Source organism: Aptenodytes forsteri, unplaced genomic scaffold (genome assembly GCF_000699145.1).
Source record: "Aptenodytes forsteri isolate BGI_AS27 unplaced genomic scaffold, ASM69914v1 Scaffold4, whole genome shotgun sequence".
Taxonomy (NCBI): Eukaryota; Metazoa; Chordata; class Aves; order Sphenisciformes; family Spheniscidae; genus Aptenodytes; species Aptenodytes forsteri.
The window spans coordinates 2,715,399-2,738,636 of record NW_008795442.1 but is presented as its reverse complement, the minus strand read 5'-3'; the positions used below and the strand labels follow the sequence as shown (position 1 = coordinate 2,738,636).

Sequence of the window (23,238 nt, the reverse complement as noted above, 5' to 3'; positions counted from 1 at the left end):
GTTACTTCAGGGTGATGGGTGAGGGGAGAAAGGGAGTCTGAAAGTTGGGGATGCAGCTAGAAGATTATTAACGCTTCAGCAAAAGAAATGCTCTTGTTCTGGAGTCAAAAAATCCAGATAAAATGGTAATGTTTCTGCTCCCCTCAGTAGTCTCCAGCCCTGAGTTCATAGGCTACCAAGAATCTGACAGTGGCACCATTGCAGACCTTTGTCCTCACCTGTCCATAAATTCGGTAGTCCTAATTGCTTTTGATGCAGGAGTTTCTCCCTACCTCTCTACCTATGTTAGAATGCTCACAAATCTGAGTCCCAAAAGAACCTCACTTTGACAGCCAAGTCCAATCTTACAATGCTGCTCAATCTGTCAGATTTTTTTTTCCCATCAGACCTGTCTCGGGCTATCAGACTTTTATCTCTGGGAGAGCCTTCGCTAGCTCCTTTCACAAATTTCTTCCCTGAGCTGCTTTGAAAAGATCCACAGCTGTTTTCTTCTCACCAAGGGCTGTGCGTAATGGAGCTGTAATATATTCTACTCTTCCAACGTAGATTTTACATGAACCAAGAGGGAAAACTGGAGTCAGGTCAGCTTGATAGCATTGCCTGGCTATTTCACGGGAATCATGTGGATGTTTTACCCTAAACAACATTTCTGTTGTAATTGGTCTAAGAAAGATATAAAAGCTGGTTCTTCTCTCCTACGCTAATCTTTGTCTTTTTTCTTTAGAACAAGCACTGGTTAATTCGACAAGCGAAGACTCCAATGACTAACTCTTCAATACAGTTTCTTGATGATGCTTATAGAAAGCGGTAAGAATTTTTTTGTTGCTTAAGATTTTGACTCAGAAGTTCTATTGTTTTTTAAAAAAAGAAAAGGTATTTTTTAAAAGGGTTGCAGTAAGTCTGACAATAGATGTCAAATTACCTGTAATAGTTCTCTGGCATCTGTCTCAGCAAACCTGACTTCTGGTTTACTTTTTGCAAAGAAACTTGTCATTGACTTCAGAAATATTTTGGCCCCAAATGCTGCCATCATTTATCATGAAGACCAGTCATGCTTGGTGTCTCTGCTGCTTCTCTTTCAGTGCACGACAGGTTTTCATAAAAAATGACCTTACCTTCTACTTCAGTTGAATTCCAGATTCTTACATGATGTACAGCAAATGTGATCGATTTATCTGCCAGCTAATCTGATTTGTTAACCTTGGCTCTCAGTCTCTGGTATTTTCACGTGGGAATACCTGACTGGCCAAGGCGGGTGCTTGATTCCTTTTTATAAAAAGGGATGTGGGGACTAATGTGAAGATACAGCTTGTTCCCTCTCTTTAATAGAAAGGAAAGGTATTTGTTTACACTGTGGGTGTGTTTTCTTTAAAAGCTCTGAAACAAACATTAGCTTAACTTTAAGTGTTAAGCTCCATTTTGAGGGGTTATCAGGCATTTGCTTGTCACTTTGGAGATGGAAAAGCAAGTTTCTTTCAGGCTGTTGCTTTATAAAACACGAAGGTAAAATTATGCAACAAAATCTTAAGTTAAGCCTGGAGACAACAGGATCCAAGAATTGAATAACTAGTTAACTCAGCATAATACTAGTCTGTGGAGGCTTGTTATTGACTTATCAGAAGCAGTCACTTGTCTCAATGGCAAACCCCATGACACAGGAAAGAATAACTTCTAGAGCTGTTCGAGGCTTTAGACACACTGGAATAATGGACCCTGATGTTGCATGGGTAATACAAAAGAGCTGATGTAGTTTTCAAGCAGAAAGGATCTCATATAGACAATAAAATTCATGGCATTCTTGTATTTTAATATTAAAAACTAGATACGAAGAACTAGTAACAAGTGACCTTGCAGGAGATAACTCTGACTCTTTGCCACTGTGTTGCTTCAAAGTTGGTCTTGACTGTCTCCAGATAAGAAGTAATCGGCATTTTGGTGTCTTTCTCAGACACTACAGAATAAAATCAACAAGAACTGAAGACAAACAGTCTACTTCTATCTTAAATTGCAGCCTCAAATAGTACAGTGTAGTAATCTATGAAGTTTGTTTTCAGAATTTGCAGGCACAATATTTACTTACCGTGCGTACACTGACTTGAAGCAGAATACGAATGCCCCACTTGCAGTCAGAATTATTCTAAATTTTTCATACTCCAATATGAATTACTTTGTTTCTGTATAGGTGGCAAACTCTGCTGTCAGTAGATGACCTGATAGAGAAACTAGTGAAGAAACTGGAATTGAATGGAGAATTAGACAATACGTACATCTTTTACACATCAGACAATGGCTTCCACACTGGTAAAAATTTTCACTGCTTACTGAGGATTTCTAGCAGATCCAGGAAATCGCGTAATGTTTCACCCTCATGACCACTCCAGAAAATGGGAACAGCAGCTGTGGAAAACTGTAGACATGAGAAGTACTGATTTGAGTTGCAAAACAATCTGGAGTTGCAGTGTGGGGTGTTTGGGGATTTTATTGTTTGGTTGGTCTTTGGTTGCGGTTTTTAGCATTCATCTCTTCCACTGTATCCTGGTATACATAAAAATGAGGACAGAAATGGAGGAAGGGTCTCTGTGTTCTGTAGAAAAAGTTGCTGTGAAAGAGTTAACCAGTAAAAATCTGTCAAAGACCTGTCTGTATCATGTACAACTAAAAATGCAGTGTCTAAGCTGTTAAACTTTAAGATACGGCTTATGCTTTGAAGTTGTTTGTTCCTGTCCTCCACTTTGTTAATGTAGTTCAGGTTAAGAACCTCTTCCGACTTTCTTAAAAGATTGGTTGCTGGACATTATGTAACACAAGACTCTTAAAACGTAAAACAGGAAGCCATTTAACTTTTTCCATTTTCTGTTGCATAGGCCAGTTTTCTTTGCCAATAGACAAACGGCAGCTGTATGAGTTTGATATCAAAGTTCCATTGCTAGTTCGGGGACCAGGGATAAAACCAAACCAGACAAACAAGGTAAGAAAGAAGTTAAATCAGAGTACAGATTTACTTAGAATCATAGAATCATTGAGGTTGGAAAAGACCTCTAAGATCACCGAGTCCAACCATCGACCCAACACCACCACCCACTCAACCATGTCCCTAAGTGCCTCATCTACACGTCTTTTAAATACCTCCAGGGATGGGGACTCAACCACTAATACTAACCACTCAACTTCTAATATTGTTTCACAGTTATCAACTTTAGGTAATAATTCATTCTCCTGCATATATATGTATCAATGAAATGAAATATATGGAGTGGTAGGAAGTGCAGAGACCTCATTCTAAAAAGCTGTGTGCTCTTGCTTGAATCAGTACATTTAGGTAATTGCAGGCTACAGAAATAAACGAGGTGTGAAGCTCACTTTCCAAAGACCCTACCATTGCTTGTGAATTGTTACAGGGTCCATTAGCCTATAAAGATGAAATTAAGTAGTGTTTAGGTGTACCTAAAATTACAAGTACTTAAAATACAGGAGTCTCATTACAACTGTTAGGTTCTGGTCTTCTGAAGTAAGTTTTCATCACCCTGCAGATGCTTGTTGCAAATATTGATTTGGGTCCCACTATTCTGGATATCGCGGGGTATGACTTGAATAAGACCCAGATGGATGGGATGTCACTATTGCCGCTGTTGGTAAGTAGACGGACAGGGATAGTAACCAGTAATTCTCGCAGGGGTTATTCTTCAAAGTGAATACTACTTCCTTTGATAGACTAGGTCGACTCATAACCCAGATTTTTCCCTTGATGGCATTTTCACGTGGGATGTTCGTGGCTTAGTGAAAAAAGTAGGCATGCTGTTTAAATGCAGATGTATTTTGATAAACCCTACAACTGTGTGGTCATTTTGTGATAGAAAGTTGTGTCACCCTTTGGCTAATCCTGCCATTCGTAATAATTCCTTTTTAGAAGGCTGTACGTTGTTTCCGCCTTGCATCCTCCCTCCCCTTTTCCTTAGGATTTCTCAGCATAGACGTAGGAGAAAAGCAGACTGCTCTTACCTAAGTCTTTGGTTTGCCTCAGTTTTCAGTAGAACTAGTGTTTCCCCCTAAACTCTGGAAAAATGCATGTGGTTTTATAAAGTAAGCCTGACCTTTCCAGTAAGTGAGCAGAAGCCTATTTAAATAAAGCTGCTTGCAGTTGATCCTTTTAGTTTTAATTAAATTTGGTCTATAAATTGAAGGCAGCTTACTTGGAAACATAGGAGATCATCCAGACTTAAAACAGTGCTTTGCTTTTAAAACCTTGTGTCCAAACCTTAAGCTGTTCTTTAGACACAAGCAGGTAAAAGGCATCTAGTTTAAACTCTGACGGCATCAAAACTGTGAAACTCATTCTTTTGCTGTATATGCCTGTGATGGTGCTGTATATTAACTTTAAACTTCCCTCTCCCTCTGTCTTTTAAATAAAATGCAGCTACAAATAGAGCAGCTTCAAACTTAGTTGCTTCTTAAAGCTGTTTCTTTCCTTACACCAAGGGTATCTTTTTCTATCTATCTATTGCGGTAGTCTGATATAAACCAAAGAGAAGCAGCCTTGTTACAGGGATCTTGTCTGTAACATAGTAGTATCTGGCCATGTGGCTCCTGTTTTGTGTTACTTCATGATTCTTTATAAATTCAAGATAGTACTTTAGTACACCTTCTTGTGAGGGTTTTGTACTTTTTGGGTCAGATCCTTGTCTTCCAGCTACACAAGACCTTCTAACCGAAGGTCTAATCTAGCTGAATATTATTTTAAGGCTGACTCAAACTAGGGACCATGACTCAGAGTGCCTTGTAAGCAGTGAGCAGTGTTAGTGTTATACCAGGCATGGAGAATTTCTTCTGTTTCACAATGCAGTGAATACCAAGTCATGTTAACTTCTTGTCCTAGAGAGGAGACAAAAATGTGACGTGGAGATCAGACTTCTTGGTGGAGTACCAAGGAGAAGGATTCAACGGCAGTGATCCTACCTGTCCTGGCCTAGGACCTGGTGTCACAGTAAGCAGGACAAGATCTGTTAATATTAGAAAATAGCTGCTGAATTAAACCTGTTTGCTGTGTGGACTAACCTGGTTCGATAAGTAAGCGCACAGTGTCTTGGTAAGTAGGAGCTAGCTCTGTAGGTCCTGTGCAGTGTTTAAGAATTGGAGGGAGACATCCAGCCATGCAGAACTGATGTGTCTGTATGAGCATACAGAACACAGTCACCCTTTCAGTGGGAATCTATAGGGCCTCAGGGTTGGAGAAATATGCAGGAAGGTGCGGGCTTGGCAAAGTGGGTAGCAGTGACATCGTGTTCTTTCTGAACTTCCAGTGACCTCATTGTGCAATTCTTATATGTAACTATTGTTGTAAGTCACTAGCTACTTCCTGAATCAAAGGTGGTTTGCTTTAAGTAAAGCATCCCATTGGTGTTGTCTTTAGTAGTGTGTGTTGTGCTGTTCTTTTCAGTGTATGTACATTAGCTTCCCAGACAAAATGCACCGGATCATGGTGAGTTCATTAACAACGCTTTCTCAAATTTAGAAGAGCTGAGTTTTTGCTTAAAAACCCCAGTGGAGACTTGGGTGTGTAGGACTAAGATTCTGGGTTTTACTTCAGTTAACTGCAGTTGGCTTGAGCTGGTATAGACTTGACGAAAAGGATTGCTAGTTCAGTTTTTTCCAGCTCTGAAGCTTTTGTTCACTGCTCACTTCACAGCACTGCTTCCCAGACTGTGTCTGTGAAGATTCCTACAACAACACGTATGCTTGTGTGAGGACACTGTCAACTTCCTGGGATCTGCAGTACTGTGAATTTGATGACCGGGAGGTAAGTATCTGTCTGAGTAGCGAGTGTTAACTGTTCACAACTGCGCTAGCGACTGTCTGCACTCTTATCTGCTCTTAAGGTTTCCATAAAGTACCCTGAAAAGCAGACTAGCATTGTTTGCAGGATAAACAGTGAAGTATTTATCTACTGGTGAGAATGTTTGACCAAAGCTCTGGTGGGGTTCTGGAAAGAAAAAAAGGGGGTGGGAGGGGAGTGGGGAAGGGACAATAGCCTAAACTATGATTATTGCCTTCTGGTATCGCCTAACAGCCTGATGGGGAGCTGTGCTGGGGCTGGGTTTGGTTCTCTGTCCTACCCTAATTCCATGTGGCAGAGTCTTCTGTACAACAAATATCTTCGGTACCTCTGCTGTTCTTACGTTCAGCTGCAACTCTTTTCCTTGGGAAGAACTGAAATCCCAGGCTGATCATTTCTCTTCTATCGCTCACTTGTTTGCCTGGCAAAACAAGTATTTAAGTTACAACTGTGAGAAAAGTCTCTAACCTTATCTTAAGTTGTTCGGGTATAAGGGACATAACGTCCCAGCTTCAGAAACTGTTCAAATCTCTCTAGGGGAGCACCCGCTGTACGCACAAAACTTGGTGTGTTACAGGGCTGATCTTTACTTGTGCCCATTTGCACACAGCTGCTCCAGAGAGCATATTGGGTGTGAGGCGACCGGGTCACAAATCTAATAAACTGGATTGTCAGCAGATGTGCAATAAATGCATAAACAGTGGGTATCCCCAGTTATCGTGCCACCACAGAACACTTTCTGGTAGCCTACAATGAACAACTTAAAGCAGGGGAGTAGATCCCACAAGGTGGTTTTTGCAGTAAGATAGCAAGAAAGACTGTAAAGGAGACCAAGATGCTGATTAGCAGACCCTGCCCTTCATTTTTGCATTTTCTGACAATTTATGATGAAGTTAAATGAGTGTTGCAGCTTTCTTCATAAAAGTAGACTCCAAAGTTGATCTGATACTACACTTCATGTCACATTTTTTTCCAGTAAGAAGGTATGGCTGTGGCATTTCTGGGTCACTTAGCTTACCTGGGTCAGCTAAATTAAAACTAATGGTATTGAGGAAGATGCAGCAATGCGGCTCTCGAAACCTTGCAGTGAACCTTACAAGCAAGCTTGCAAACAAAGTCTGTCTGCATGCATCTTTATCTAAGTTAGACACAACCCAGCCAGTTTTATTCAACATCATCTGCACTCACGCCTCCTACTTTATCCAGCACAGACAAAACCTCAGCTGAATTCTTGAGATGTTTGACTAGTGTTTGTCCCACAGGATGGTTTAGAGATTTCGTGTACCAAAAAACAAATCTGCCCTAAAATCCTCCAGACAAACCTTCTCAAAGGACACGAGAAACCTTCTCAAAGCGTGCGCACACAGAAAAAGCTTTCTTGTATTAGGGTTACAGCATACTTGTATTCAGCATACTTTGTACATGTAGTTAAGACACCTGTCTGAGTTTGGGAGCTGGAAGTACCTGATGAGCATATAACGGTGCTGTGATGGTCACAAAACTGTGTATGTTGAGATCCATTAATGAAACGACAGCCAGCTTAGCTGTGGCTTCTTGCTGTGGTCTTCCAGTCGTTACACAGGTTCCGTTTATGTGGTAGAAAAAAAATCTGCTGTGTAGCAGATGGGTACTTTAGGTGGAAGTAAGAACTTTTCCAACAGTACTGCACTATCACAAAACTTCAGCTTTACCTGCACGCTGTCCTGTCTTTGACCACTTAGCCATGTGGCTAAACGTGGCTTATGTGTGGGGATGCTGCAATGTAGTTGAAAAAAACATTTGAGACTATACGCTGTTACAGTGTTCTTCCCAAATAATATAATTAATTGTTAACTAGCATTTAGGACTTAATACAGTGCAGGAACTGTCTTCTACAGGTGTTTGTGGAAGTGTATAACCTGACTGCAGATCCACACCAGATCAATAACATTGCTAAAACAATCGATCAAGAAATTCTAGAAAAGATGAACTATCGATTAATGATGCTGCAGTCCTGTTCAGGAGCAACTTGCCGTACACCAGGTGTCTTCGATCCTGGGTAAACACTGCTTCAATTAATTATGATAATACTTTTAAATATAACTATGTATTTTTAAAACTAAGCCTTTATAGAGGGTATTTATGGTGGAATATAATATTACTGAGATACATGCTGTTCTTTAATAGAGATGCTTTCTTGATGCTTCTATTTTTTAATGTTTAATCTCTATTTTAACTTAACCTATGAAATATAACTTGATGGTATTAATACTACTACTTGAATCTTGTCAGCCATTGTTAACTTGGAATAGCTGAAGCTTACAGCTGTGCTGAGTATCAGAGACAAGGGACCTCAGGTTTGCCTGCAAACAAGGAAAAGCTCTGCAGGTTTCTGTAGGCAAACACTTGCTATGATTGTTCCTGGAGATGCTGTTGGCAAAGAATGTTTCCTCCAGGACCTAAGCTGTATGTATTAGTCAGCTGTTGTGAGTAAATAGCACTTCTTACCTCAAAATCCAGTCAGCAATCGTTTGGACCGAAGCTTTTTTAAGCACTACTTAAAATGTCCTTACAGTTGAGCTATGTAAGTCTGTAATTTGAGGCAGCAAAGCTTTCTGTCAGAATGCGACTCCTGAACGCTTAATGTTACACCTGCCAATATGCTGTTGGGTTGTTGTAGCTAGTATTTATTTCTTTGGAGACTGTCAGCTCCTTAGTTGCGCATCGTTATAATTCATCTGCTGTAGTATGTAGAGAGAGTGTCCCTACTGCATACTGTCAAGAAAGCAACTATACATGTAGCCCTGTACCAGAGCTATTCTAGAAATAAGCTATTTCTAGAAGCGTTGTCACTGTGGGCTAACCGTAGCTCACACAGACTCTGTTCCTTTCTGTAGGTACAGGTTTGACCCACGGCTCATGTTCAGCAATCACGGTGTTCGGGCTCGGAGGTTTTCTGCACAGTCCTTATAAGGCATTGAAGAGCCTCTTGCAATCAGCTCCCACTGACCAGTTTCTCCAGTGACTGCAGCAGGTCTGTTTCTGTAACTCTCGCTGATCGCAGCTGGAAGACTTCCAATGGGCTATTCAAACCCCGTTGGGAAGAAAAACCCTTGTCTTTAGCTGGTTGCCTTGTGCAATATGTATATTTTTCAGCTGAACTGTAGCTCTAAATCGTTAGACACAGTTAATCTGTCTTGCTCAGATAGTTGATTACCACCTTTGTCTTTCAAGTACCTTTTCATATCACGGGCATAGAGGTGAACCTATGCCTATGAATCTGAACAGTTTATTTTGTTCGAAAAATCAATAAATGCATATTTGAGTCGGGTCGGATAGGCAGGCGCTATTGCACAGTAATGCTCACCCGTATTCAGTGTCATAGACTTTCTTAAAAGCTATGTTTAATTACAGAGCTCAAAGCTGTTAATGACAATAGCAAACTAGCCCAAAATAGCGTAGGAAGGCATTAGTCAAAACTGTAGGATCTGACTAGCAAGTGTCTCGTGCAGAAGGAAAATCTGTATGCTAAATACTCTCTTTCAATGAGACCACTTCAAATGAGACCAATGAATTTTGTCGGATGGCTTTGGTAGCTTGCAAACAAGAATGTAATTTCAACCTCCTTCTAGTTTGAAATGCTGGAATGGGTTACTGTGTACTACTGAAAAAACCCTTAGGGTTTAATATAGGTTTCCTAGCGAGTTAAACAAAAGTGTTGAGACTAACAAATATTCAAATAAGTGTGCCTGTGTTTTGAGCTAACTCTTAAGTCTGTTTTAATTCATGAACAGAAGTAATACTAAAAAAAAAAAAATCCACAAAAAACCACCAACCCAGGGCACCACAGTAGAGTTGATCTGTCTCTAACCTCCAACTGTCTTGAATTGTCTAACATCTTATGTTGATTAGATTCTTGAAGGTAAATTATTTTGAGAGCAAACTAGCCAAAAATAAATAAATCATTGCTCACTAGAAGTTAGGCTAAAAGAGGGCTATTTTAGGCAGTTTAAGTGCTTCATAGAGTGTTGCTTTTTGGTTGAGACATAACTACTCAGAATCTGCAGTAAGTGGCCTTCACACCAAAGGACTGGCGTCAGATGTCTGACTGCAGTACGTTATCACTTGGTTTCCCTTTGGAAGGGTGATGTTGTCTTTTCAACCTTCTATGATTCGGCTTATCCGAAATGCAGCCATCGCTTGCACCCAAACCTGAGTATCTTTCTAAATCTTGAAAAACACCCAAACTGGTGTTAGCGTGTAACTTCTGTATAGATTCATTGGCAAAACACCCTCCAGAAACACCACATTGTATATCATCTTTTGCAAGACAAGTTCATGTTGCTTGCGGGCAAATCAACTGTGTTATCAGGCAAGATAATCTTTCCCTTGTCAAACAAACTGTGGCACAACTATTTAGTTTTTAGTTAGTTATTTCAGATCTTCTACCCAAACAGAGAGCACGATGATTTCAACTTCTGTCACACAAAACCTTCTACTAAATAATCATTAAGTAGGCATCAAAGTATGACTCTTTCAAAACTGTGAAGGTGCATACCCCGGTGCACAGATCCACAAACCAGATACAAGCAATGCTACAATAAGTTGAACTTTCTTTGCTCTTAGTTCTGAAGCACAGAAGTTGTCCTTCCTGTAGCTTAGAGTTGCAAACTTCTGTGATGGTCTACAGGTTAGATTTGTAGAGCTTTTGTCTCAAATCTAACTCGTTGTTGCAAATCTCTAGAGTGACCAAATATTTGGAGGCAAAAAATTGCTTGAAAGGTAACTTTTCAGCTGGAGCATCTGTATAAATGCAGAGGTTTTTGGATACTCAGACTACTTAATGTGCTTTCAAATACTCGGGACTTTTTTTTCCTCCACTACAACTGTAGCTTTATCCTGTTCTTTGTTTCTCAAGCCTTAGTATTGCCCATCAATATCCTTCAGACTCTGTTTTGTCTTTAAAAACAAAACCAAAGTTGTTTTCATGCTCTCAAGTGTTTTCTTGCACACTGAGCTAAACCTGAAGTTCATTCATGTAGTGTTTCGCTCAGATAATTCTAGCAACTTAGACTTGTTCTTTGTTTAAACTTTATTTTCGTAGCTGTGTGGAGGCTAGAGTGAAATACATGGATTGCTGCACATTAAACCCTCAACAGTTCTATCAAATCTAGGTCATATGTCAATTTTCTACTTGAGTTAAATTTCAGTGCAAGTAGTGCATGTTGCGATGCTTCCTAATAGAAAAAAAACTGTTATGGGTACAGATGTGTAACTTTAAGAAAAGTTAGTGTTAAAGTGATCTTAAGCCATAACAAGGAAATTGTCTTTTTAATGATTTACTTTTTGCCTAATAACTATAATATGCAAGTTGACAGAACTGATACAGGTTATTCAGGTGTTTTACCCAAATTAACACTCTTGCTAACTACACACACCTATAAAGCATTTTGTCTGTAACTAGGCTCAATAACTTAACACACTCACTGTCAGAGAACCACACTATACCTGAAATCTGTCATAGGTAGTAAATGTTGTATTTGAAATTGAGAATGAAATTAGTCGGTCCTTACTTAACCAAAAAGAGAATAGCGGTTCAGGAAACTATCATCTGCTTCACTCCCACGTTTTGATAAAGACTTAAGACCTGTTCAGCAAAAGCACGTAGCTGTAGGAAGAACAGGAACCAACAGCTGCCTGCCTTCCATTGCTTTGAGGAGTTTGTTGTCACTTGTCTGGTGTCTGTTTCCATGAAGCAGTTAATTCTGAGTATTTTTACAGCCTTGAATGAACAGTGTTAATTCTTATCCTTGATGATTAAAAGAATACTATGAAGAAACTTTGTCTCTTATCCAGATCTAATTCCCAACTAAGTGATTTTAAAACTAAATGGTCTTCCTGGATGTCCCATTTCATATGCTATTTGACCATGGCTGTATCTGTACCTTTTTACTAAAGGCTAAATGAAAAGGCCTTACTGGTAGAGAGTTGGGTTTAGGTAAAATGTGATTGACTTTTTTTTTTTTAAATCTTAATTATCAAAAGCAGAGCTGTGAATTTTAATGATCTGATCTGGTAAAGTAGATACTATACAGGGAGAAATACAGTTAATAACTTTATTACATCGTCCTAAACCAAAAACCATTCAGTATTACCACGTCAGCATAAGCAAATGCAGCTCGTACATGCTTACCCAGCAGAGCCCCATTGGGCAGCTTCATTCTGAGGAATAAAGCTGTGACAGGGACACATAAATGCAAACACACACCCAAAGCAGGTATGATACCTTTTCAATCAAGTTAAATTTAAGACTGATTCTACAAGCTAAATAATACAATATTTTGTCATAATGAAACAGCTGTCATTTCTTGTGATTCAATTAAAATGGATTTTGTTTGTACTACTCTCTCTGTATGTGAGCATACTTAACTTCTGCTGTTTTGAACGTTTGTTTAGAAAGTGCCCTTCCAGAGAACCCTGTTCACTGCTGCACTTTTGGGAAAGAAAAAAAAAATAAACTGCCTATCAAACTTCCTATCTTTCTGTTACTGAACTTCAGTTAAACCTTTGCAAAGGATCAAGCCGTGTCACATTTCTAAAGATTGCATTCCTACTTTATAAGCCTGTTCTCTGCTTACTGCCCTGCTGCCTAACAATGGCCACTAGTGAGCTTTTCTGTGGTCACAGGGAACCTTATGTACAGCATCTAGCAAGGCAACACGTGACTACTTTGCACTAGGAAGAAACACTGAGGTGAGAGAACAAATTTAAATGCGAGCGGTACTTGCTCATATTTCCTTGGAAACCGATGTAGTTGAATAGATGGAAAACTTTTAACAAAAGAGCCAATGGAGAAACTGCTGTTCATAATTAAAAGCAGTATGTTCTGCCTCTGGGAAAGAGGAAGACTAAAACCCTACATCAGGCTTTTTCCAAAGTGGGAACTGTGAGCAACAGTAAGATGTGCTACTCACTCACTTCAATCCCTGTTAACTCTGTAACAGAATTCCTTGGATGATTCTGTGCAACTGTTTAAAAATATATACATAACTATTTTCTGAACTATAGAGCAAGGTGATTTGATACCTTTAACCTATTTAAGTCTGAGGCTTTCACAAGCTTCTAAAACAAGTATTTCTGCTTAACCATGTGGTATCAGTTTCATTTCTCCTTCAGTGACATAGCAGTCTTCCATTAAGTAGAGAAAAATATTTAACAGCTGCTTGAAACAACGCTGCTATTTTTCTTTTGCTGCTCCAGCTTATGAAAACTGTAAGGTTTACTGTAGCACCACAAGAAAAGGCAGCTCTGTATTACCTAGATACACCTTCCCATCATGCTCAAAGACATCACTCACAGCCCAAGTGACACTACCATCAGGATCATGGAAGCTCGCCACAATATCTCCTTTGTCGTTAATTTCTAAGAACAAGCCATGTTTGTGAAGAAAAATGCTGTAGAATGATAAAGGAGTCACCTGGTTTAGAAAAAGAAATACACAGTGTTAACACGTCATTCAAGGGGTGGGGGGGAACAGGACTTGTATGACTAGAAAGAAATGGCAGTGCTAATATATTGCTTTCCAGACATTGCTCTAGTTGGATTCAGCTGTCACTTAATCTTTTGATAATACCCACTGGACTGTGTCTAAAGCTGGCAGTCCAGTAATCACTCGCTAATCTTAACGTACAATCAGTGCCTGCTTGCTCAAGAAGGTGTGGATGTTGTTTGAACTTATTCCAGCTGCCAAAAGCCACCCATTTTCTAAAAACAGGAATAAGAGGAACTTGACGGAACACAACTGAATCACCCGCTTCAGTGTTTTTCCTGCGCAAGTCCCAGGGAAAAGGCAGCATGGTTCCTAGAAAAAGTAGCATGGTTAATCATAACCAGCTCCCTGACTCTTGCTTGATAAGAATGACTTTGCAGAGTTTGATTCCTACAGCAAAATCCTCGTGTGTTGTGTAAAGGGTTCTTCACCTGCCTTGACACTATCACATTGCTATAAACAATGGGCTGAGAGCTTGCAACTGTGGACTACTTTTGTCAGTATTGATTTTTCTACTTTATAAATGGATTCTCGGTATTACCACATCAGTACAACTGCTGTGTTTTAATATGTAAAAAAGAAACCAATCCTTAAATGTTCCAGAAAAATCAAAGTTAGTATGTGTTGGGATGCTGGCTGGCAAAGATGAAGCAGTTGTCTCTTGCGTTTCCTAATGAAGAATAGTAAGTCCTTTCATACTTAAAAAATTAACATTTTTGTGACACCGATAGTTAATACTACACAGTGTCAAAGTTACCTTTGCAATAAATCTCTTCAGGAATGGATATGGTCCTAAAGCATCCAGAAAAGGAGAAAAGAAACTAGGAAAGCGAGTAGTAGATATTCCAACTCTGTATAAGCCTGTGTTTGATAATCTGATGTTGTCTGGATACCCAGGCAGATTGTCCACAAAAACTTCTTTTTTTCCTGCATTAGCTCCACTCACCCAATAGCTGCAAAAAGAGAATTTTGTATAGAGTTATAGTGGCTGCTGCAAAATACGGCAAGCCTAACAGCATAGAAGATCCATCTTTTTTTTGATTCATGCAATGAATTTTTCAAAATACATAAAAGGATGCTGCAGGAAGTAGTAAATGCAAAGAGGGACTGAACTTGAGTAACAATGATTGATTGGTCAAAAAACTCATCTTCCTACATGTAACATAAACAGTAACCCCCCTGTTCTATTAAAAAAATGGGTTCATACAAAATATGCCTGTTAAATGAAAACTAATATTAAATTTGGCTTTAGAACTTCAATGAAGTAAAAAACTGTTAAAACACTGACCCCCTTTAAAATGGGGTGTTATGCTAATCATCATAATCATGTAGTGACACTTGTCCTCTGAGGTCTGTTGTAACTGTGATAACGGAGTCATCGGGGTAATTGTAATTGAGTCTGAGGGAATTAGGGCCCAATAAATCAGTAAACAGGTATTAAAAAAGCATTTGGCAGCAGAAAGGGCAACTGTTAATCTCTACCTAGAATTAACTAAAACCTGTGACTCTTGCAATAGAAAAAAGTAATTTAGACTAAGTTTCTGATAGCAACCCCGTTAACTGCGCATCTTCAGTTTACATTTTTAGAAAAGGAAAAACAGAAAAATAAGAACATGAAAATCACGTCTACAAATTGATTAAAAACATGTAATAGAAACTAACATAATATTTTATATTTAAAAGGAGAATCATGTTTAACATACCGTATGATTCTACATATGCTGGTTTCTGCTATTAATATGTAATCTTCATTGGGAGACAGTGCAATCCCATTTGCCATGTACAAGCCACTGAGCACCGTTCTTCCTGTTCGTGTTACAGGGTCATAGGCCAAGAGGCGACCAAGATGGTTTGTTTCGATTACCTTAATCAATACATCTAATGAAAAACTAGGCTATCAAAATACCTGGTTTCAATTAGAACAGAAAATATTCAGAAGTTGTATTAACATAAATTAGATAAAAGCAGACTTTACAGAATGGCAGATGGTATCTTTATAAAAACAATAAGCTCGCACCACTAACGGAGCAAAGGATTTTGTTCGTGTTTTACAGCAGTCGTTTCCCAGGCTGATCACAGCATTCTTGCAGAAACAGAGGAATGTGGAGGTTATAAAGCCCAGAGTTCAAACTATGTTATTCTGCAGTTCCTGCTTTAGCAAAACATTGAGGCCTGTCGGGCTTCTGTGAACAATTACAACTTCTTCAAATCAAACCGGAAAGCGTTCACAAGTGTTTTGCTAAAGCAAGTAAACAGCTGACATTTTACTTCTGATATGAAATAATTTGAATAAGTTTCTTGTGCTAAAAATCTGCAGGGCAGCTTTGAATTTTATAAATATAAGCCCTGTGAAGAGGAAACTGCCTCTGTGTTTGTCATTAGTACTGGCAAACCCTTGTCAAGTCTGAAATACTAAACAGCAAAGATGATGTACTACCAAACAATAATTCTGGTAGGTTTAAGAAACAGCAAGCGACACATAAGAGATTTCAACTATTCTTTTTTTTTTTTTTCCTTTAATAACTTGGATCTGGATTCCCTCCCCTTAAATTAAATATATTTCCCTTCATGTGATTTTTCTTCTTGCTTAATTTTAACCACAATTCTGGTAGTAAAGACAAGACGCAATGTGAACTTCGTGTCTGTGACCTCGCTGAATTTCAGCTTTATCTAGAACAAACTGTCTGTTTGTAAAGTTTTACTCAAAGGCTGTGACTACACAGAAAAGATACCTTCAAGTACACCAGCAATTTGCTACCTTGCGTTTACCGCAGTATAAGAGCATGCCTGTAGACAAATACCGGAGAGAAACTAACACTACAGTCTGGATTTTTACAGCATGTATCACATGACAATTTCTTTGGGTAGTCGTACCGGGAGGGGTTTTGTTTTTTTAGAAGAGCAGCTACAGAACAGCACAGCCCATCCTCTGCCTCAGGGCTTGAACATGCTGCATTCATAGCAGGCTTGGCTAAAACACACAAGCACAAGCGAAAAAGCTTGTCTCTTCTGCAGCCTGGTACACAGTGCTGCCAGCACAAAAATTAACATTTAAGCTGCCTGAACAAATGGCCACAAATTACCTCATCTCACCTCGTATTTGTGATGTCGTCTTTCCCATTTGCTACTTGAATCCGTAAAATAAATCAAATTTTTCTTTGATATTTCTAATCCATTTAGAAATTTGAAAGGAAGTCCATCCAAACCTAGTTAATAAAAATGACTACTAATTAAAATAAGTACAAAACCACCAAGTGTTCAAAATGATTCAGATCCACACAAGCTTAAAGTTTCAGACATTTCAATTCCAAATCTCACAGTTAATGCCATCCTTAAGTTGTCCCAAGCTAAAGTCCAACTCCAAGTTACTTTCATTTGCGGGGAAATATGTTCAGGTTGCAGCCCAGCGTAACACATGCCAAACCCAAAGCCTCTGACAAACATCGTTGCTTTTGTTTTCTTCTATTTTTTAAACAAATCTTAAAAATATAAAGCCAACAGGCTTTCAGTCAGTCCCAGTCCCCATGCTTACTAGTACTGATCTCAACTGGTTTAAGTGCCTTGATCTTCCAGTTTATATATAAGCATGAGGACCAAACCCAAGCTCAATCTACTTCCCCACTAACTGTAGTATCACCTTTTTCACTCGATAGCAGGAGGGTTTTCTCTCCCGTCCTTGGATTGACTTTGTACAGGCCTAAATAAGAATCCACCACAATCAAGTTACCATCCTGATCCATTCGGACTCCATGGGGCCGGCCACATATTGGTTCATAGTCTGGAGTTCCTGAGATACAAATCGGAAGAAGCGTAAGACCAGGAGGTTGACAAAATGAAGATCCCGAAATGCAAAGGCTGAAAAGCGCTAAACTATCATCCTTGAATAAACAAGATCTTTAAAAGCTTCCTTAAACTCTCTCTAAAAGTAACTTGTAACTTGCAAAGGAAGTGACAGTATAGTGTCAATCTAGGCATCTCTGTTCCTTGTTACTTAAGAAAAAAATTGCTCCCAACCCACAGAGAAATTCAGCTCTACTCTGTTTTCACAGACAACTTTAAAGACAGCTGAAGAACTGATAGGATTACTAAATCAGTAAAGTAAAATGGATCAGCTGCTGTTTAATTTATAGCCCCCAAGTAAAAGATGGGAGGAAAAACGGCTTTTAGGAAGGATTTAACCAACTACTTCCCTTCAGCTGAGGGGCCCAAGTTCCACAGGTCACATGAGAATCCTACAAGTAATCCTCAGGTAAAACTACAACAAACAGATCTACCACAAATCTACCAGTATTTTTATAGTGAATAATTTTCCTGAGAGCACTGACATTAGTAAAGCTTGACACCTTACAGTTTTGTGACCTAATGCCCTCGACTCCGAAATACATATTTTCCCCCAGTACTCCAGTAAGCAAGGGACAACATACATTACAGCTCACTAGAGCTGTAACACATCAGTAACACAAGCTGACTGACTGACAGCTGCCAAAAAGTTAATGGCTGAGTTCTGGTCTCATACTGAATGAAACAATCAATTTGATCTCATTTTTGGTTTCTTAACTTCCACATAGTCAATTATTTACGTAAGACTCAAAAAAGTTCAGTAATCTTTGAGAATTCTTTCAAATTCAGTTGAGACCAGCCCACAGCACAGGGACTTTGGGGATCGGGAAAGCACCTACAAAACTCACATTTTTAGGAAACCAGGCTAAAGCCAATCGGGTATTTTAATGGCCTTTCAGGCCTGCTTGATTCATCAAAAAGCAACAGGATAAAAACATGAACATTTCAGTGTTTGTCTTTCTCATTTATAAGTAAGGAAAGAAAATGCAACCTTGCAGTCCAGTTACTGGTGATGGTACCAAGACACACTATTCTAAGTCTCTGATTCCTTTGTAAGATTTGAAATGTTTCTAAAATAAATTTTGACCTTGAGGCAGGAAAATAACTGGATAAATTGTGTCTTTAGACCACCCTCAAAAAGCTTTATATAGAAGGACTTCTGTAAAATGTTGTTCTTTATATAAATGACAATCCGTGGCTAGAGAAGTGTGCCATTATGACTTAATCCTGTCTACATTAGGAAAAACTACATGATAGCAGACTACATGAAAAACTACAAGAATCAGAAAATGTTAACAATAGCTAAAATAGCACTTCAGTTTCTCATTCAGTGACTTTTATGTGAACAAGTTTGTTGTCATTTTCACATCAAAACCGTGGCTCACCACATTCAGGCATATCCTGCCCCATTTGAGTAATGAAATGCAGCTGGTCACCGCTGATCATCCACAGTTTCCCATCCACAGTACCAGTGTAGATATTACCTTAAAATAAGTATATTTGAAGACCATTTTAAAAGGGACCAAGGCAAATAAAACTTACTCTAAAAAAATGAGATTCCTCATTATTGTGAGCCCTTCCTTCTTGCTCCAAATTTATATATCCTATGCACACACAAAGCAATGAAATGGACAGGAAACCATACAGCTTACTTTAAATATATTTTCATAAAGCAGAAAGAGCCATAATAAATTGGAGATTAGAAAAAATATTAATTGTTCATATGTTTATTTTAAATAAACATAGAAAATTAAAAGCCATCTTAAGACTCCTCTGGGTTAGCAGCAAAGGCAGGCATCAAGGACAGGACTAAAGATTCATAGTGATATCCTCATACTGTCGGTGAGAATCAGTGAAAGCATTAGCAGAGCTCACACGATCTACCTTTTTGTCCTGAGGCTTCTGCCACGTTATCAGTTAGCTAAAATGTTCAGTAGACGAAAGGAAAACATTACAATGACTGATCCAAAACATGAAAGTAACCCTAGGACATTAAAATCCTAGGCAAAAAAACCAAGTGTGGTTTTTGGGGTTTTTTTAAGCGGTGATGTTTTCCTTTGGTTTTGAACCACCAGAATAATACCAAAAATGTGTAAGTTTGCATTGAAGGACTTAAGCACTTTTTTTATTGGATACCTGCTTAGCAGTTGCTTTCTCCTGTGCCTTTAAAGTGTTTAGATTAACAAGGCAAAAAGCTCACAGGAAGTCTTCAAATCTTTTGACGTTGTATCGTAACTCCACGAACTTCTGTGTAGAGTATCAAAGGAAAAACACTAGCAGTGGTTAAGCCCCACCTTTGAAAAATAGCATCCTCCTACCTTTTGACTAGTCCAGGCTCTGAAATAGTACAATGCACGTGACCAGTCCTATAAAATTCACTTTTAGTGTAAAGTCTGTTAACTGGGAACGTTCCTCTGATTTGTCTTTTATTTACATAGATTGAACTAAAGTAGACATTATTTTCTTTACATTCTTTGCATTTTCACCCTAGCCTTGTTTACATTTAAAAATGTGCACTGCCACTTGGCAACAGGTGTTAAAAGATACTCCATAAAAGTTATGCTACCTTTCTGTGCCAGTATTACTGAAAAACACAGATTCTGACTTGGTCTAATGAGCACTTACACCAGAGCAGAGAAACAGATATAAAAATGTCTAGCATCTGCTCACTCACATCTATGGAAAAATGTTATGAGCAAATAGGACAGATTCTCAAAGTATCAGCTGTCAGATCTAGATTAAAAGAATTGTCTAGGATTACTGGCATACAGAAGGCACCTGTTTATCTGAAGGGAGAACTTCAGAGCCACTGTTCAATACAACAACTTTGCCTGGGAAAAAACAGAGGCTGAATTTTGCTGTCATAAAATATACTGGCATTCTAATGCCTCTCGAGGCATGTTGGAAACAGCTGAAATTTCTGATCACATACCAGATTCTGTATTTAAAGAGAGAAATCTTAGACTTGTAATGCTATTTTCTATCATGCTATGCACTAGGCTATGATGCTATATTTAGATTTATATAGCTAGTGCAAGTGGGTTTTGCACTAGACTTCTCTCATGAGTATTTGTAATAAAGTGAAGGCAAAACAGAACTACTCTAGTTACCCGTAATATCCTGTCTTATTCATATGGAAAACAGCATTTACCTAAATCAGGCAACATCACCACAACACTTACTACAACCTTGGTCATATTGTATGATTTCAACTGACTGAATCCAGTCTCCTAAAACATCCTTAAATTCAGGGAAGATCCATGGTAGAATTAACACACAAGAAAAATAGAACCAAACCAGTATTTTATGCAGCCTCATGAAAGAGGTTAGATTTGGCAACACAGAGCATTTGCAGGATTAGTCCTCAGATTTAAAATATATTCCGCAAAACTCCAGTTGTGAATGCTACCCTTTCTGAAAGTTGTAGAGGAAGAGGTGGAGAACAAAAAGTGCGATAAAAAGACAATTTAAAATAGTGCCTTTGAGGAAAGCAGGAAGGAAACAGCTTTGAGAAGACACTGCTAGGAATGGGTGCCTCAGTGCAAGGTGGTGAGCTAGGTCCCTTCCAGGCCTATGCTGCTACGACTGAAAACGCTTCTAATTTCAGCTTGCACAATGGCAAACAAGACCATTCCAGATTATTACCTCTCACCTCTGTAGCACACAAGACAGTATCTTTCAGACAAACATGTCCTGGGCTATTCAATATTTCCTTGAAAAATACCATAAAACTAGCACCAGCAGTAAGGGAGGGTGTCTGAACTGCCTAGCTCAAACTGCTCTGGACTGGGAGTGGCCTACTTCTCTGTACTGGCTACTGCAGGTATCTATTTTATCCACTTACACATCAAGAGGAAAATAATTCCTCCAAACCAGGTAAGTCCTGAGTCCACAGCACTAAACCTGTGTCCTAAACAGAAGATCACAGTGTCTGTCCTCTATTTGGCTTGAACTTTCATTGCAGTCCCTACTTTGTTCACACTCTGGGTAAGAGCTGTTGGAAAGATGCAAAACATCCTACTTGTTAGCGCTTCAAGCTCTCTGCTTCCCACTATCTTTAAGGTTCCTTCACCTACCGTTTTGCCACCTCACAGCTGCCAGGCAACCGAGATGAATTATGTGGATAGGTAAGAGGAGGTTTTATGTTACAGTGAAAAGTTCTTTTATATTCCAAGCTGCTCTAAAAATATGTTTTTGATAACTATGCAAATTTTAAAACAACTTCATTTGCCTCCCTCTTTGGTTCTATGTTCAATAACAGCTTTTGAAATAAGAGCGTGTTGAACTCAGTGACTGAGCTCAAGCAGCAAATTAACACTGCTTTTGGAGACCTGAAACAGAAAAAAAAACAGGGCAAGCTTATCACTAGGTCTATGTCAAAAGCCCAAGCTTAGACTCACATTTGGAACAATTCCCACAAAAAGTTTTAGCTGTTTTTGCATGCTACTTTTGAAGAATATGCCATTTTACACCTTTTTAAAATTATATTTTAATACAACTATATATTGCCAATTTGTGGTTGTGTTTTTTTAATATAGCAGTATAACATTTGCTGCGTCCTTGGAAGCAACAGACAACAAAATGTTCTGGATTATTTCCAGTGAAATGTTTACAAATGTGAAGATATGGAAGAACATACAGTTATCTTAATATTTTTGGAGCAATCATTGAGCAAACATTCCTATTTTTCTTTCTTTGGATTTAAAGTTCTTAAGTCTCCTCTTTTAATAACTTGACTAAGCAGATCTATCAGATGTATAACATGTAGCAGATGTATAACTTTACCCATTTGGAAGTTATCTACTTGCCTTCATCATCAACAGTAAAAGACTCGGGACCTTTCAGTTGTCCTGTGAAGATTCTTTGTCCACTCTGAAGCTTTTTATTCACTTGCAATGACCCAACTAAGGCAGGAGGTGGCTTTTCAAAACTGCACCAAATGTGTTATAAATGAGGTGTAAGAAACAAGGCAACATTAGACTATAAAATTATTTGAAGGGAAAGTAATAGGACTTTATTCCAGAGATACTAATAACAAGGTATTCTCTTATTTTAAAGAATTTGTTAAAACTACTACTTCAAACTAAATTAACAATTCTGTGGAGATTGCAGGCCCAGGCTAAAAGGAATACAGACTTTTTAGATTTTTTTTTTCCTGAAATCAATACAAACACAAAATTGCCATCATCCTAGAAAGTTTTATTCCCTATCATTAGTCTGAGATCTACTAACAATCCCTCTACATGTATGTATGAATACCACACTGATCAGCATTGTTTTGCTTGAAATTCACTTGTTTAAAAAAGTGTTTCTATTTTTGAGTTTTATATGAGAAACACAATTTCTCCTGCATATGAACTTAAGTAGCATGCTTTATATGCTCCTGCAGGATGAAAAGTATAGGAGAAGTTTGGAATGCACAGGTATTTCCCGACAAACACAAGTATACTATTGAACTTTAAAATTAAGTAGGGGAACATACGTGAACGGTTCTGGATCAATGGGTGATGGTAAAAAGTAAATGCTAGCAAAAGTCACAAGGACTGCAGCTGGAAACCCCCATGCTGGGAACCTGGGAGGAAAAGAAAACAGTTGTAGACTCATGGACGCACAGGAGGAGGGCAGGAGGGGAGTAAGAAGAATCAATTTTTTTTTTTTCAAAAGTTAAAAAATTTCAGTGCTAAAAACTAAGACTGGAGGACAACAAAGCAGACTGCAACAACCTGACGATCCCTGCCATGGAGAGGAGTGGCCCCGCTGCTCCACGGGCAGTACTGCCATCCTGCTCTGTCTCCACACTGCACCTGGGCTCCTCCGGTCTCTGGATGGGTGATCCAGCCCCTGAACCAGCCGAAAACCACAAGGTTTCTTTTGCTGGGTTGTATTGCTAGTGATACGTAATTGCTGTAGGCAGAGACACAAGCTTAGTTACTTGCGTGGTAAGCAACTTTGCTGACTCTAGTACCTTTAAGGCCTTTTACCAACCTTACCCCAGCTGATTATTGAAGTATTTGCTACTAACGGGTTTTACCAAGTGCAT

General features: G+C 38.8%; 2 protein-coding genes across 2 annotated transcripts in view; one reads left to right on the top strand and one right to left on the bottom strand.

Moving 5' to 3' along the window:
- Positions 1 to 12,302, top strand: part of GNS (glucosamine (N-acetyl)-6-sulfatase) — a 20,526-nt gene extending 8,224 nt beyond the window's left edge. The window contains exons 6-13 of the mRNA XM_019472547.1: positions 725 to 807; positions 2,183 to 2,301; positions 2,865 to 2,968; positions 3,531 to 3,632; positions 4,874 to 4,981; positions 5,684 to 5,794; positions 7,708 to 7,868; positions 8,707 to 12,302. Coding sequence (XP_019328092.1) covers positions 725 to 807; positions 2,183 to 2,301; positions 2,865 to 2,968; positions 3,531 to 3,632; positions 4,874 to 4,981; positions 5,684 to 5,794; positions 7,708 to 7,868; positions 8,707 to 8,782 — 864 coding nt within the window. The 3' untranslated portion in view covers positions 8,783 to 12,302. The remainder of the gene's footprint in view (positions 1 to 724; positions 808 to 2,182; positions 2,302 to 2,864; positions 2,969 to 3,530; positions 3,633 to 4,873; positions 4,982 to 5,683; positions 5,795 to 7,707; positions 7,869 to 8,706) is intronic.
- Positions 11,353 to 23,238, bottom strand: LOC103900436 (adipocyte plasma membrane-associated protein-like). Its single transcript, XM_009281121.1, has 9 exons — positions 23,189 to 23,238; positions 22,681 to 22,770; positions 22,007 to 22,128; positions 18,584 to 18,682; positions 16,996 to 17,145; positions 16,452 to 16,564; positions 15,062 to 15,222; positions 14,116 to 14,311; positions 11,353 to 13,286 (listed from the first exon to the last, which is right to left on the bottom strand). The coding sequence occupies exons 1-9, from the start codon at positions 23,236 to 23,238 to the stop codon at positions 13,089 to 13,091; spliced, it is 1,179 nt and encodes a 392-aa protein (XP_009279396.1). The 3' UTR covers positions 11,353 to 13,088.

Coding starts and splice junctions, on each gene's coding strand:
- LOC103900436 (XM_009281121.1), bottom strand. CDS start 23,238: ATGCACTTGGTAAAACCCGTTAGTAGCAAATACTTCAATAATCAGCTG. Junction 18,683..22,006: donor TTTTACTGTTGATGATGAAG/GCAAGTAGATAA, acceptor ACTTATTTTAAG/GTAATATCTACACTGGTACT. Junction 14,312..15,061: donor AGCATATGTAGAATCATACG/GTATGTTAAACA, acceptor CTCTTTTTGCAG/CTATTGGGTGAGTGGAGCTA.